A 15,824-nucleotide genomic window follows, 5' to 3' on the forward strand; every position below is an offset into this window, starting at 1 on the left:
GAGCGTCGCTTCCCTCCCAGAAATTGTCACAAATGGTTGACATCTGACGGTTGGGGCGATACTAGGAAATTGTAACCACCAAAATACTAGCAAGTTCTATAAATCCTGCATAATACTCCACGTAGGATTGAATTCAAATTAACAAGAAAAAAGAAAAACTAAGAAAAGCATGGAAATGCTAAGTGAATAATGGATAGACCTCAAAATTATAGCACGAGCCAAAAAACCGCAGACGGGATGCACAAAAAATTAGAATCAGCATCAGAGATTATGTTAATGGATCTGTACTACTTACCTTGGTCCACTATATTTGTTCTCGAACCAATGCAACAACACATTTTCCCCTTCCCCCGACATAACACACAGGGACTCTCTCTCTCTCTCTCTCTCTCTCTCAATATCAACCATTACTGCTCTTCACTGGAAAATTGAGGACCTCCATGATTGCTGTACACCACCCCACCACCTCGACCACCCCTACCTCGTCCATTGTAGTAATTGCGAGGGTAATACGAGTTTCCATGATCATAAAACTGGCTCCCCCTTCCGTTTTGATATTGGTAACCATTAGCGCCTCTTCCAACTCTCCCACCAGCTCGCACATTCCCATGGTAACCCCCCCTTCTTCCACCACCACGTCCCATTACTCTCTGGTTGGGATTTGGGTACCCTCTTTTCTGAACATATTGGTGATGCTCCTTTAGTTCAGGTTCAGCTTCCCTGTGTTGGTCTTCCTCTGTATCGAGTTCTTGAGGGGGTGGAGGAAGTGAGTTTGAAGCCCCATCTTCCGATGGATCATAGGCCTCCTCCTCATGGTTGTCCTGAAGTTCATCAAACAAATTGATTCCTTTATTGTGTTATAGAAAACAGAGGAAAAAGTGAGAATGGCTAGTACTGAGGGAATCTATGTTCACACCTGGCTATGCTCTTGCGGTGGATCGGTTGTGTTGCTGTGAATTGCGTGATTTTCCTGTCCTTCAGCCTGTTGATCAAAAGATGATGCAAACGATTTGTGTTCAAGATGGTCAAGAAAAAATCAATTGAAAATGATCTCGAATTGACTAATAAAAATAGATACAATAATGTCATTAAAAAAAAAATGTATCAGAACCCACAGAAACTTTGTTAACTGTTAAATGTGCAAAAAGGTTGTAGATATCAATTTTTTCTCAATCGTCCCACCATAAAATAAACTTTTTTAAGTTCATTTCAGGGTAAATGCATGACTGTTCCCACACGATACTCTTCCATGTGAGAGAGAAAGAGAGAGATGGTACTCTAACATGCATGAGGAAGGGAGGTGTCACATCTGTTTTCTGTCTCCTGCAAAATCCACATCAATTTCTCTTGTAACCCTACCAACTCAAGTCCTTTTCTTACATCCACTCTCTAGATCTCCTGCAAAACCGACATCAGGTCCTCTTCTAACAATGCCAATTCCTTCCCCATCAGCACACACAAAGGTTAGAAAAGTCAACTGGAAGAAAGATATAAGGCGCGAGCCAAGAGACTAAAGACTACATATGCTCAAATCTCCATCCTTTGCTTTCAAAGTAAACAGATATAAGAAATCCAAGGAGTAAAAGGGTAGAAAACCACTTTCACTACATTCCTTGAGAATAACCTTGAATTACATGGAAGTTACGCTCATATGCTCAAATCTCCATCCTTTGCTTTCAAAGTAAACAAATATAAGAAATCCAAGGAGTAAATGCGTAGAAATCCACTTTCACAACATTCCTTGAGAACAACCTTGAATTACATGGAAGTTGCGCTCGTAAGATTAGCCATCCTATTTGCTCACCACCAGATTAGTTAGGTGCATGGATATACAGACAAAGGTCAACTACATTTACTAAATTCAAAAGGATTACTTGCCTGTGCACATTTACCCAGTCAAAGAGGTAAGAAACAGGTGAGACGGCTCTACAAAAACCAGATCTATAAGGTTAACCATGCAATATATAGCAACATAGACTCACTCAGCCAAATGACCATCTAAACGACTTTCAAAGACCCAGTAACCACTACCGGCATATCATGCACTACTGAGAATATCCTGTCCAACATATGAGCGATTAACAACATAGCAAACTGTTTGCAGCTTCGGATAATAGGTTGGGACAACATTAACTTTTTTAATTGCAATGTCAACATTTCAAAAAAAAAAAAAAACTTTTTTAATTGTGAAGATTAGATGAATCTTGAAACTAAATTTTAAACATACAATGGCCCACACTTGCTGCTCCTATGACAAAAAACCAGTATAAGGGACCCCACATGCACAAAAAAGCAGCCCCGGGGATCCACATAGAAAATCTAAATGATGGCCCCAGAATGGTCCATAAATGCCTTAAGAGAACTCCAAAAAAGTACTCTCAGATATCAAGGCAGAGAAATCATAAAAATACATTTCACCTCTTTATTTTTTTGAGAAATGTTAACTTTATATAAATATAATAGATTTACAAAAATATCCAAAAATGGCAACCCACAATATAGGTGCTCCGTATATATCAAAAAAAGCAGCCCACAAGTTGGCTGCTCCGTATACATCCATCAAAAAAGACAAGGGGAAGAGGAGAAAAGTGTGGGCAAAGAGTGATACAAGAGAGAGAGAGAGAGAGAGGAAAGAGAATGAAAAGAACAGAGAATACCCCCCAAATACTTTACAAATATAACAGAAAAAAAAAAAATACAGGGCCATATTCATCCTGAGCATCTCGGCACCAAAAATACAATTCACCTCTATTAGAATCACCAAAGATGAGATCAGCACATATGAGGATGAGGTGATACAGAAATCTAGATATTGGATTTAAAAGAGAGAGAGAGAGAGAGAGAGAGAGAGAGAGAGAAAGAGAGAGTGAGGGAAGGAGAGAGGAAAAGTCGGACTCTATTTGAACTGAAACAAAAGGACGTACGTCGAATTTGTTTGGTAAAAGCCCACAACCAAGTAATATAATGTGCACTTGGAAGCAAAGTGCAAACTAACCTTAAATTCTTTAAGTAGGATCTACACCTTGAGTTCTTTACGTAGGATTTGACAGTGTTGTTAAGACCAGACCAGAGTTCAAATTTGAAAGGGTAAAACATCTATCGGACCAGACAAACTGGATAGGTTCACCAGTCAGACTGGCCAAAGAAATGGGAAAGGTTTATATAGTTCCCCTACAGCATAGAAGATCTATGCATCCCCTACCATCCAGCCATCCAATTTTGATATAAGTGAGCTACTCACCGTTCTATCTAGATCCGATGCCTCAAGAGTATTTATTTTTAGTTTTTTATATACACTTATACAGATCGCATGAATGTGAATTTTGGTACATGCGATCTTCTCATTCGGGTGCACCTAAAAAAAATATTTAAAAGAATTTCCAATAAAATAAGACCAAAATGCCCCTTGAAACTTTTAGGGGATTTTGGTCATTTTATTTTAGAGTTTATTTTTTATATTTTTTATAAGTGCAAGTTTAAGAGAGAATTGGATGCTAAAAATTTGGTGCCAAAATATTTTGTAGAAAAAATATTAAAAATAAAATCGTGTAGAGACGTGACATTGTGATTGGGGACATCTTAACCATCCATTCAGAATGGAGGGTTGGTTAAGGGGAAATATATGAGTTTATGTTGTAGGGGAAGCATAGAAAGCTTTCCCTAAAATTAGTGTAAAAAAAAGAATAAATACAAAAGGTTCAACAAATGTAACCATTTCTCAAAAAAAAGAGTATACAGAAATCACCTGAAAAATTTTGAAAAATTGGATAATTGTCAAAAATAATTATGAAAAAAAAATTTATTAAAGAAAAAACAACCTATCGCATTGATTGAAGAAGAAGAAAAAAAAAAACATCATTGGCAAAAACCTTGTAAATCCAAAACTTTTGGCTTTCTTTAGACATAAAACAAATAAATAAAAAAATGATGTCAACTAACTTGGGACTTGAAATACAGCGACATGACGGCTGGATTCACTTCTAAATAGATTTCCACTAAAGATTTGGGGTTTTGGAATGCCATAGTAGCTCTCTTTCTAAACATGCACTTTTTAAACCCCCCAAACCCTGCCAAATATAAATGAACAACAAAACCCCGCCTAAACTATTTCTAGTGGATAGAAACCCAAAAATGATATTTGATTCAAAAATTGAAAAACCGACGTGATTTTCCCATCTTTTTCACTTCATATCCGGACCGGCCATTTCGACCTGCATCTATCGAACCGGTCCGTCCAGTCATCGAACTTGCCAGTCCACTACTACGCCAATTTGATGGACATTCTGGTCAGGGGGTTTCAACTCGAATTGCTAGCATCTGGTTGCCACCTCTCACCTCAGCCACCCATCTCAAATTGATAAATGGAACTTCAAATCAATCAAGCAACAAGTCATTGCAACAAAACTAGAAGCCACACTGGGCTTAATTAAAGCTTTGAAATAGCCCTAACAGAACCCCTCTGAGCTGCAAACAGACCAAAATGAGCCTTCTCCAAAGATTTTGGCACAGGTAGAGCAGTGAAAGGTTGGCATGCAAGTGTGAAAAAAGTACTCTTCATTTTTCATTTACAACACAATGGTTGAAGTATGCCACCTCCTCTTTCATTTGGTCACAAACAACGGGGTTGTCCACGACATAAAAAGGCTAATAAGGAGTTTGGTGGTTGCCTTATGCTCAAATTGGACACATCTCATTCCGCAATAAGGTCAGCCCCCTGGAAATTAATATCCTTCGTGATCATAGAGGGACTTGGAAGGAAAATAATTATCTAGATTTTTAGAAGGGAAAATGCACTCATCAAATGTTTTGACGATGGGTATTAGCTGAACGATTAACAGTTAACATCTAGCTTCCCAGGATTTAAGGGGTTTTAGTTGATCGACCTCATATGTCCATGGAGCCATGTTGCCTCTTTTGATTCCCTTACCTAGACCTGGTAGTTGTTTGGGAGAGACCAGAGCATGGAATCTTCAAGCTTAGTTCTGATGGCTGTTCTCAGGTAAACTAGGACCAGCAAGGATTGATGGATTATTATAAAAACTTCTCAGGTGAACTAGATGTTAATTTCGGGTCCCTTAGGAGCTTCTGACCCAGTAAAAGCAGAAGCTAAACCATTGCTCGAGGACTCTAGAGTAGCCATAATTCAATCCTGGTTCCCTTGGTTGATAGAATGAACTGCTTAAACATGATTCGTAAAAGAGATATTTGAAGTTCCTGGATTTATTGTGTTTTAGAGGAAGTATGCAAACTGTATGAAAGGCAGTAGAAGCGATTTCTCAACGTTACTTAAATGCAAACGAGGTGGTTGATGTTCTATCTAGAGGAGTAGACAGTTTAGGTCTTTCTGTTAAGTTTGATGCCTTAAAGATGCCACCTTCACATTGCTTTCATTTTCAAATGTACTTGCACAGCTTTAATACCGTACTCCATCAATAGAATATAATTGTTGACTTGCATCAAGATACAAGCCTTCACTGTAACGATACGAGTGAATATTTCCTTCACCAGGTGCTACCATATGTTCCGTAAAGATCAAGCACCATCAAATGAAGAGATCCGAAATGGATGTTAAAACCCCTATATTCCAAAATAAAACTCATTGAGAACCACATTAAGATCAATCCACGTTCTTCATCTTTACAGTAGACAGAAACAAGTAGGCTCTTAAAGCATATGAGACTCTCATCAGCATACATGGATCTACATAACATCCAGTCATGCCACCATTCACATTTCACTCTAGCAATCCAACCCAGCAGGCCTTCTTTCAGCTAATTGGACACCAACCTGCATTCCACAACACTATTTCCTCCCAACTTACAACCAGCAACCTTAATAATCCACAGAAATCCACCCACAATCATTAAACCACAACCTCCACCCACACAAAACCCAAATTGCATACGTGATCAACATGGGCTGCAGGCCTAAGACAGCTCCTAGGTTGGCTCCATTGTTTGCAAAATCGCCCGATCTAACCACTAACCGCCCGGTTAGAATAGAACCGACCAGTGGCTCGTTCCGGTTTTGGGCAGTTAGGTCGATCAACAGGAATTTTAAAAATAAAAATTCAAAAAAAATGTATATAAATTCCCAAAAATAAGGAATTTGATTTGTAATGCATTTTAAAATATTTTTTACATTATTGTAAAGATTAAAATTTGTTTTGGTCATTAATACTCGCTTATATATATTCCCATCTTTTTTAGAAAGTTTCAAAAATAGTAATTGGAAAATATAAAATGGGTTAAAATCCATTTTTTATAATTAATTTTCAACTTCATTTGAATGTGTTTTGTTTTAATCATTCTTTATATGTTTTCCATATTTTAGTAGATTTTTTTTGTATTTTTTTATTTTTTTTAACACTTTTTTGACCACCCGGGACTTGCCCGGTTAGAGCGGTTGAATCAAGCGGTTTACAGGCAGGTTAAACCGCTTCTAGGCCCATGTCCGGTTAACCGTTCCAGTTCGATTTTGCGAACACTGGTTAGCTCAATACAGGCGTATCCTCCCAGACTCGCAAGGAATCATAGGGATACACTCTACTCCTCGAGGTAAAGTCCACCATCCTATGCACCAAAGCACCTCCATTTTCAATCTCGAGGTACCAAAACCCAACACGAATGCCCAAAGCACCTCCATTTTCAATCTCAAGGCACCAAAACCCAACCACGAATGCAAATGCACAACCTGAATGCAAATAGATCCTTCCACCTCAAAGCAGTGTTACAAGGACAAGGGTGGAGACGCTGATTCAGATGTGGCCCAACCAGTTATACAGTCAAAGGCATTCATTCCACTCATACAAAAAACACACAATAAAAAAAATTAAAGAAGAAAACATTTCAAACCAGAGAACAACCGATCCAAAAAGCATGTTAAACTGATACAACAAGCATGTCAGACGACTTCAGTAAAAACTGGCCCATTGCACCAACATTTTACATCATCCTACAGGTTCTGCTTTTCCTTTTCCAGACTTCATTTTTCTCGCTTATTTTTGGCTGTTTCAACCTCCACACTACTGCAGACAATTGAAAAATCCAAAGAACCTTATCTCTAGAGAGAGAGTTATTAGTTGATTCCACCATTAACATTGAGGAAGAAAATAGAAAGAAGATTACTAGAAGTTCTTTAAGTTAAATTTTCTAATCCTTTTTTTATAAACAAAATTCCGAACCTTAGTTGCACTAACTCCAGCCTAGGGCATAGATCCAGGCTGCAAGAGATGCCTACCAACACTGCCCTTGTTCTATAGACCCATGATCCCATAGTTTGGGAGCTGAACGAAGAGAAAACCATAGCTCCTCAAAACAGAAAGTGAGTTCTGGCTTTAAGAACACACCCCCTTGGCAATCAGGGAACATGTATCACCATTAAATAAATTGAACCCACTCAACCAAGTAGTGTGGCCGCCACAGTAACCTCTTGGGCTGGTTCCACACCTCTATAACTATAATGAAGATTATCACCAGCAATTCTCAGGTCCTCAAAGATTCAATCATGATGGAAATTTACAATATTTGAGGCAAATGAAGGGCAACATAACAAATCAACACAATATGCTATACCTGCAAATTGACACAATATACCCTATTTGCAACTAATTCGAGTTGTAGATGTTTATCTCATAATGCATTGTGCAATTTCTATATGGGTCATTTATTAGTTACGTCTAGATGCACACACTACATTTTTCCGTAGGCCGATTACCAGTCATCCCCACAATGGAACCTACCAATAACTTGTGTTTCTGCTCTCTATCCATGCAACTTAATTCTAATCTAGGAATAGAAGCTTTAAAATTGGAGAGCTATGGGTCAAAGAACAATGGCCCTTTTCTAACTTCCAAATTGTAATCAATAGAACCAATAGACAGTACTCTCTTTTGTGTTGTCATATTCATCATCATCAGATCAGAGCCTATTCCCAACTATTTGGGGTCGGCTACATGAATCTTGGTCCACCATTCTGCTCTATTAAGGTGGCCAACCCACCTAAATCTATTTTTCCTCATTTTATTGCCTATTAGAGCCACACCTAAGTGGCTGCAAGACTTACTTGAAATTCCCTTTTTTTTTCTTTTGGTTTACGCAAGGACCTGACGATCCAAGATTATGCATATGTTCATTAATGCTTCAAACTTAGATCTAGGCGATAGCCATGGAACTTTCATAAATCAGATCCTAGAAATTTCTATATTATAGGCTATTTTAGTATCAAATATTTTCCGCATGCCTTACAACTTTTGGTTTTTTATGCCTTTTCTGCATTACATTTGGTTGGAACACGTATCACACTGAGATGGACTGAAGTCCAAAGGATCCAATGGCATCATATAAAAATGCTTGCTGAAGGCATTACAACTCTAAACCTCAGAACAACATGAAGATAAGACCTCATGCTCATAGGTATCCCCAAAGAAATAAAATGAACTATAAAAACACATGACGATAAAACTTCGTCTCATAATGGCTAAGAAACCATGATACGAAAACTGATACAATGAGCAGGAATATGATTCAGCATTTTCCTAAACACAACAAGACACAACCATATATAGATGAGTTGGGCAAGGATTCCGGTCTCCCACTGAGAGGAGTAGGAACGAGGGGTCAGAGATCCTTGCTTCATAAGAAAACCGGAATGTAAAGATAGAGGAGGTAGGTTGTTTGTTGGAGAGCCTAGAGAACCAACTAATCATAAAGATCCTGCAAACAACTTTGGAGGTAGAATACTGCTGTTCACGTTTCAATTAATTCTTCCTTACTCGACTGGAGAAAAAGGGGTTAGTGATCCTATATATGCATGTTTTAAAAATGCCCTGATTCAACATTTGGTCTTCTTCATTGATCAATCAGAAAGATTCAAAGCATAGATCACCTCTACAGGGCAGAGAGAGGGGCAGGGAAGGGGGGCAGACCCTAAATATCTGTTTCCTATTTTGAAAAGAGTGAATCTATTAACCATCACCTAAACATTGAAATAAACAAAGAAGACATACATTTTTGGTTCAGAGAGATCTATCATATCTTCCTGAAAGGGTCTGAGGCCTTTGGCATCATGGATGAACCACCTCACAAAGTAAGATCTATGATTCCATCCAAAATATGTTTGAGCTATACTTGGTCGACAAACCATCTTACAGTTTTAGTTGTTTGGGTCTATAAAAGAGAAGAGTTGAATGTGTCACTTTCAGCAGCATACCTGTTCAGAGCTAATTCACTACAGTGCAAAAAGCAACAAAGATGACCACCAAGAAAGGAAAAGATTAAAAACCTTCCTGTTTCAGCATTTGAGCCAGAAATCTTCAAACATTCAAAATCAACATTGACACAACAAAAAATGCTTCGATCACACAGACCCAAGAAGATTTACCTTCTGTTGGTGATGGGTTGGGGCACTTTCTGTCTCAAAAGCATGATCTTGCATGCCAGAGTCTTGTACTATAACTTGTGGAACATAATTCCCAGAAGCTGCAGCAGCAGCTGCCTCGACTGCTGATTGCTGACTTAGAGCTTTCATCTCAGGGGTAGTGGTGAAATACTCTGAAGACAATATCTTATTCAATCTTTCTCGCAACCCAGCATCTGAGAAGCAGGTTAAGGAAAGTAAATGGAGAAGCATACCCATCAGACTTGAAATTCTGAATAAAGTAAATAGAATAAACAGGAATGCAAGGCCATACATAACAGCCAAGAAATAGTCTCAAACATCAGACAAATTTCCTAAATGATGTAAGCCAATGGTTGTGCTTTTAGTGTTTCAATATAATTAAAAAAAGTGGAACAGTAGAAAGAACTGAGAGAAAAGGAGAAGTACAAAACAAAAAAACTTCCTTTGATAGTTGACTTGGGTGACCTTTTCATCATCAAAACTAACTGAGCAATTGCTTCTCTTATTTCCCAATAGAACAATTTCGAGAGTCAAAATCAAGATTTTGGCAAAACAGCTTGAGTGGGGCAAGAGGACTCATATGTCATAAAAGGTCAGTGACTTCATCACTTTTATAACCAACAACTGGAAACGTCTACAATATCGAGCAAATAGAAAGCAATTGTGAATTGAGAATTCAAATGTACAAGTAAATGTATCTTCAAGTAAATATGCATATTAAGATGAATCTAATGAAAACTGTGGATAAGCCAATTCACCCAAATTCCACCCGCATGTTAAACTCATGGATATCATTCCACAACAAACAATCCCATTAACAGAATGCCAACAATATCTTGAAAAATGAAAAAAATAACTCTTAATATCATAATCCATTTCGAAATAAGACTCTACAATTATAAATTACTTTCATAACAGGTATGTACATGCATGCAATAAAGAAATTCCTCTAACTAAGGCCAAAAAAAATGCAAGCCCAACTTCATCATCCAACAGTTCTTGAAATTAAAATATAGACAGCATCTCACTGAGAACAAGAAAAATAATAACAACAACAACAACTATAACAGCAATAAACAATAATAGTAACAATTGAAAACAAAATATTGAGAAAACAAGAAAAATAGCAGAAACCAGAACAATTCTATCAATTACCGAAATAACCTAATGCCGGTTTGTGAAATAGAGAGATTGTATGGAAAACCTTATTTTGACAAAGGAAAAAATCTACAAGATCCATGCAATGAAATAAAAAAATCCAACAATTTAAAAAAGCTAATGCAAGAATAGGAGCTGAGGATACAAGTTACTCCAACATCAGAGTAAAGAGGCTCATCAGATTTATGCAACCATAGCTTTGCACGGTCCACACAAATCCTCAGAGCCTCCTTGTGAGATAAGGTCGAATTCGGGGGCCGCGCAGTCATCAAACTCCCACACACAGAGAGAAAATCCAAGTCTCTCTCTACTAACAAATCAGTAGCATCATCAGTGACATAATCATAAGTCAAACAAGAGCTCCTTTCATGAACCCTAGTAAGCATAATAGAAGTAAACTCATTCTGAGACTTGACATCAAACAAGCTCCCAAAATAAAGTAGCTTCAGCAAATCCTCGATAACCTCATCGAGGTCATGGTTTAAACCCTTCTTATGATATCCCTTCTCCTTTTTATCAGAGGTTCCATTATCTTGAGGAAGAGGAGGAGGGGGTGAGGGAGTTGGCGGTTGAAGAGAGGAAAGCTCCTCTTTTAGGGCATTGGAGAGAGGAACTCGAAGTTTCTCGTATTCTTCAATCAGAGCTAAAACACCAGGCTTTGACCGAAGAACTTCTTCTTGCTCTTTGATGATGCTTTTTCCCTGAGATCTGCTCTCCTCGATCTGGAGGATTCGGTTGTATTTCTTCTTTAGGGCACGAAGCCTCTTGCTCATCATGCTAAGAACTGGGCCATCTTTGCAAGTCTCTATCGATGTAGCAGTTGCTGCTGCCTCTGAAACCGCCATAGCTGAACAAAAACCCTAATCTTCTCTCACTATATGCGGGTTGATGAGACAAAGAGAAGCCAGAAAGAGTGATGGGAGATTCCAAAACCCTAACTCTGCAACTTCACCGCCCCTTAAATCCTAGTGATGGAGACAAAACCTGAAAGATAGAGTTCTAGAAAATCTCCTCTTGTCACTGTTTTTGTACGTTTACGAAACCCGGAAACGAGCGGGAAGATTAGGGCTGAGAAAACCCCAATCTTCTTCCCTCTGAATAAGAGACCTAGGGTTATGGCGCACTATTTACGGGGAAAGGTGATAAAAGGGGTGTTATATAGCCATGGATGTATGAGAAAGAGAGTGTAGTGTTGTAGAGAAGATGAAAGGGCGACTTGGGCTCATCAATTTTCCCTCTCCCAAAAACGGCGTTTATCAGGGGAGAAAATCTCACCTCTCCTTACTATATACAAATCCTACGGGCTGGCCACGGTTGTATAACAATACAGTGCAATAATCTTCAAAATTCATGATAGGGACGTATGTTTGAACCAAGTTTTGAAATGTACGTTCTTTTTATTTTAATGAACGAATTATAAAAAATAAAATTTGAAAAGATAATTTGAAAATATAATTTTTTAGTTCAATTAACATAGACAGTTTATATTGATAAAATGCTTAAATTTAGGTCTTAAAAAAAAAAAAAAATTTCTATTTCTTTTATATGGCTTTATCAGCATTTCATGAGCAATATTCAAAAATATAAAAATTATTTTGAGTTTGTAAAGGCTAATATATTGAAATTCACAAAATGAATTGTCTAGATTAGTTGTGGAATGAGACTAAATTTGACCCTATCTAGAGTTGAAATTTAACTTTTTATTTTATTGGGATCCATTATTAAGATGCGGCGAGTGTGTATACAAAATTTTGGGTCACACAAGTACCACAAACATAGTTTTTTAAAAGTATGGTTGCATTATACTGTGATCCAACCGTTACAATAGATCACTGCCCCAAAATGCTACACGATACTTCCCAAAGAATAATAAAAAGGCGCAGTTTTTATGGAGCCAAGGCTCTAAGCAATCAAAGTTGAGCGTACCCTCAAATAATGTTGATAAATGTGATTTCAATAATTAATTTTTTTGTGATAGCCTTAAAATATATTTTCATCATCTCTCATTATAAAATTTAAAGCTTAAAAGATAACGTATACCGTGGAGATCTATGAAAACTTTAAAATCTTGAAAATTGAGGGTCTAAAATTGCATCACAAGATGCACTGTTTCCTAGCTTGAAATCTATTTTTTTCTCATATTCATGAATCTTCATGTCAAGATGGTCAATTTCATAATATTTGAGCATCAAATTTACCTTTTCTAGTTAAATTTTCGAGGTAGGCTCTAATTTGAGTGTTTAGAGCCTCGACTTTATATAAATTTATGCTAATTAAAAAGGTGTGGTTTGTATAGAGTCGATGCTCTAAACAATTAAAATATAGTGTACCTTCAAATAGTGTCAAGAGATGTGGTTTCAATACTGGAAATATTTGTGATAGCTTTAAAATATATTTTTATTTTTAATTATAAAATCAAAAGCTTAAAAAATACCGTAGATCTAATAAATATATGAAAACTTTAAAATCTTAAAAATTGATGGTCCAAAAATACATTACAAGATGCACTATTTTCACTTAAAATACTTTTTTTTTTTCTCATGTCCATGATCATCAATTTTAAGATATTTGGGCATCAATCACTTATAGTGAAATTTTTGAGGTGCGCTTTAATTTGATTGTTTAGAGCCTCGTCCCTATATGATTTTTTTTTTGTAATAAAAGGATAAAATTTCTACAAGGCCTAGGCTTTATGAAAACAAAATAAAGCCTCATCTCAAATCCTCAACCAAAAAGTACTCTTGACAACATAAATCTCTATGATGGCTCTAAAATCAATTTTCAACATCGATAAATAAATTTCGAAACTAAAAAATTGGCACAAAGCTTGTGGAACTGAAAACACTTATTTTTAGGGTGAAATGGATGGTCAATATAATTTGCTACAATATAAAATATTTTTAGAGCTTGAAATCTTTTTGTTTTTTTCACAACCATGATATTCAAGCCGAAATGATCAATGTAAAGGCTTTCCAATGATTGAATTGTAATTTTGGATAAGTTATGAGGTAAGGCTTTATGTATTTTGATAGGGCTGCAGCCCTATCAAACCATTTTTTTTAGAGGATAAACTCTATTCGCAGATTTAAGTAAAGTTTAAATAAAGTTACAACCTTAAAACGTAGAATGAAAGATGCACCTAAAAAATCCATTATAAACGATTGTTCGGATGTTGGAAAACTCTCTAATTGATCATCTTGACATTGAGATGTATGATTATGAAAAGCAAAAAAGATTTCAAGTCCGCAAAATGGTATATCTTGCAACACATTATCGGGACCGTTTATTTTTAAATTTTTATGTGTTTATAGATCTATTTGATTTAAACCATTTTTAGAGTTTAAATTTTTTAAATGAGAGATGAAAATAGATTGTCAAGTCATCCTAAAAAAAACTTTTGATATCAAAATTATATTTATGATAAAATTTAGATGTGCACCTTAATTGGATTGTTTAAAGTTGCAACCTTATGCAAATCCTAACCCAATAAGCTCCCAATTTTATTTTTATTTATTTTATACTATTTTTATACCACCAATTCAGTTAACGCAATCTGGCGGCCGATCTGACAATTGGACGCAGATTTATTTGTGAACGATACGTGCCACCGATTAAGTTTTTTTGTTTTGCGTAAATTCCATCAAGGTTTTAAAGCACCATAATTTCTACAAAGGTAGTATTTTGGCATTTTGGAAAAGTTAAGGGCTAGCTTGTGATTGGAGCAAAAGATAGTATCTTTTCAGTCATTCCCTTCAAAAGCAATTCCGACGCGTGTCTCGATATCCATGTCAGCTGAGTCGAGAGGATGCCTAATTTGTGCTTGTTTACGAATAAGTTTTCATTTTCGACACGATTTTTCTTAAAATCTCTAAATCTTTAAAAAATAAACATTTTCAATTCCGCAATATCTCTTCCAATATCTGAGTTCTAAATTTTTATTGTTGGGTTTAGAAATTGATTTTAGAGCCATCGCATAACTTTTTACTATCGAAAGTAGTTTCCGGCTAAATATTTGAGAAGAGATTTTATTTTGTTTCTACAAGACATGAGCCTCAAATAAGTCAAATTGAATAACTTAGAATCAACAATAAAATCCAATAATTTTTTTAAAATTTTTATATCTTTTTAATAATAGAAATGATTATATAGGACATTCTTCCATTTATGTGCGCAGGACCCCAAATGATCACTATTAAATTTGACACGAATCTATATAATATAGAAAAATCAAGTTCCACACTCATGTGATAAATTTTCTAGATATCCATACCAATTTTAACGGTGATCTTTTAAGATCCTGTACACATAGGTGGGGGAGGGTCCTATAAGATCATTACTCTTTTAATAATACTCTTACAACCACCTATTTTAAAATTTAAAAGATAATAAATGATTTGTAATCTTTATGTATAAAAGATAAAAATAATCTATTTCTAGACAATCCCAAACATAAATAAGTTTAAATAATAATAAAAATTATATCTAACAGGCGTTTTAGAGTAGGAATAGGCCAAGACCCATGCCATCTAAAAACCAATTGGGTCCTAATTAATTCATTCATCAATTTGAATTAAAAACTGCCAGATTTTAAAACAAGGGCAGATGCTAGGTGGTCCAAGGGCTATATTGAGTTCGACATCTACCAAGGGCAGATAGCCCTTTCCAATTGAAGTACCGAAAGATCATTTCATCGCCATCCATTATCGAAATTCATAGTGTCGGCCGAATCAAGGGTTCTTTTTTCGTAATCCTACAACACTGATTTCTTACAGAGGGTATTCTTTCCATGAAAAGAAGTAAACACTAATGTTCCGAGTGGAAGCATTAAAAAAACATAATAATAATAAATAAATAAATAAATAAACAAAAAAAAAGAAAAAGAGGAAAGAGAGAGAGCAGTGAGAACTGGAGTCTTTTACTTAAACCAATCACCCAGCAGTTCAAAATCGGCTCGACCAATCTTCAGCCAGCTCATTTATTTTTAGAACACTAAAAAGGTTATCCCCGTAAAAAAACTGTATATTAAACTATTATTAATAATAACCATCATCATTATAATTTTTTTTGAATTAATTTGAACCGTTTTCAATTAATTCGAATCGGCTATACAAATCCTGATCCACATTCTATTGAGCTTACCTTTTACCCTTTTAAATCCACATATTTTTTCATATTAATTCCAACAACATCCCTTTAGACCGACCTTTTACCTTTTTAAATCCCAATATTTTTCCACACTCCTTTCAACAACATCTTTTTGAACCTAC

General features: G+C 36.1%; 1 protein-coding gene across 1 annotated transcript; it reads right to left on the bottom strand.

Moving 5' to 3' along the window:
* Nucleotides 1-238: 238 nt before the first annotated feature.
* LOC18429449 (glycine-rich protein) lies at nucleotides 239-11,508 on the bottom strand. Its single transcript, XM_006838735.4, has 4 exons — nucleotides 10,703-11,508; nucleotides 9,382-9,593; nucleotides 917-982; nucleotides 239-821 (listed from the first exon to the last, which is right to left on the bottom strand). Exons 1-4 carry the CDS (start codon nucleotides 11,400-11,402, stop codon nucleotides 408-410), a joined length of 1,392 nt encoding a protein of 463 aa, XP_006838798.2. The 5' UTR covers nucleotides 11,403-11,508; the 3' UTR covers nucleotides 239-407.
* Between the last annotated feature and the right edge of the window lie 4,316 nt (nucleotides 11,509-15,824).

The sequence above is a fragment of the Amborella trichopoda genome, chromosome 3 (assembly GCF_054954075.1).
Source record: "Amborella trichopoda isolate Santa Cruz 75 chromosome 3, AtrichopodaSantaCruz75HAP2 v2.0, whole genome shotgun sequence".
Classification (NCBI taxonomy): domain Eukaryota; kingdom Viridiplantae; phylum Streptophyta; class Magnoliopsida; order Amborellales; family Amborellaceae; genus Amborella; species Amborella trichopoda.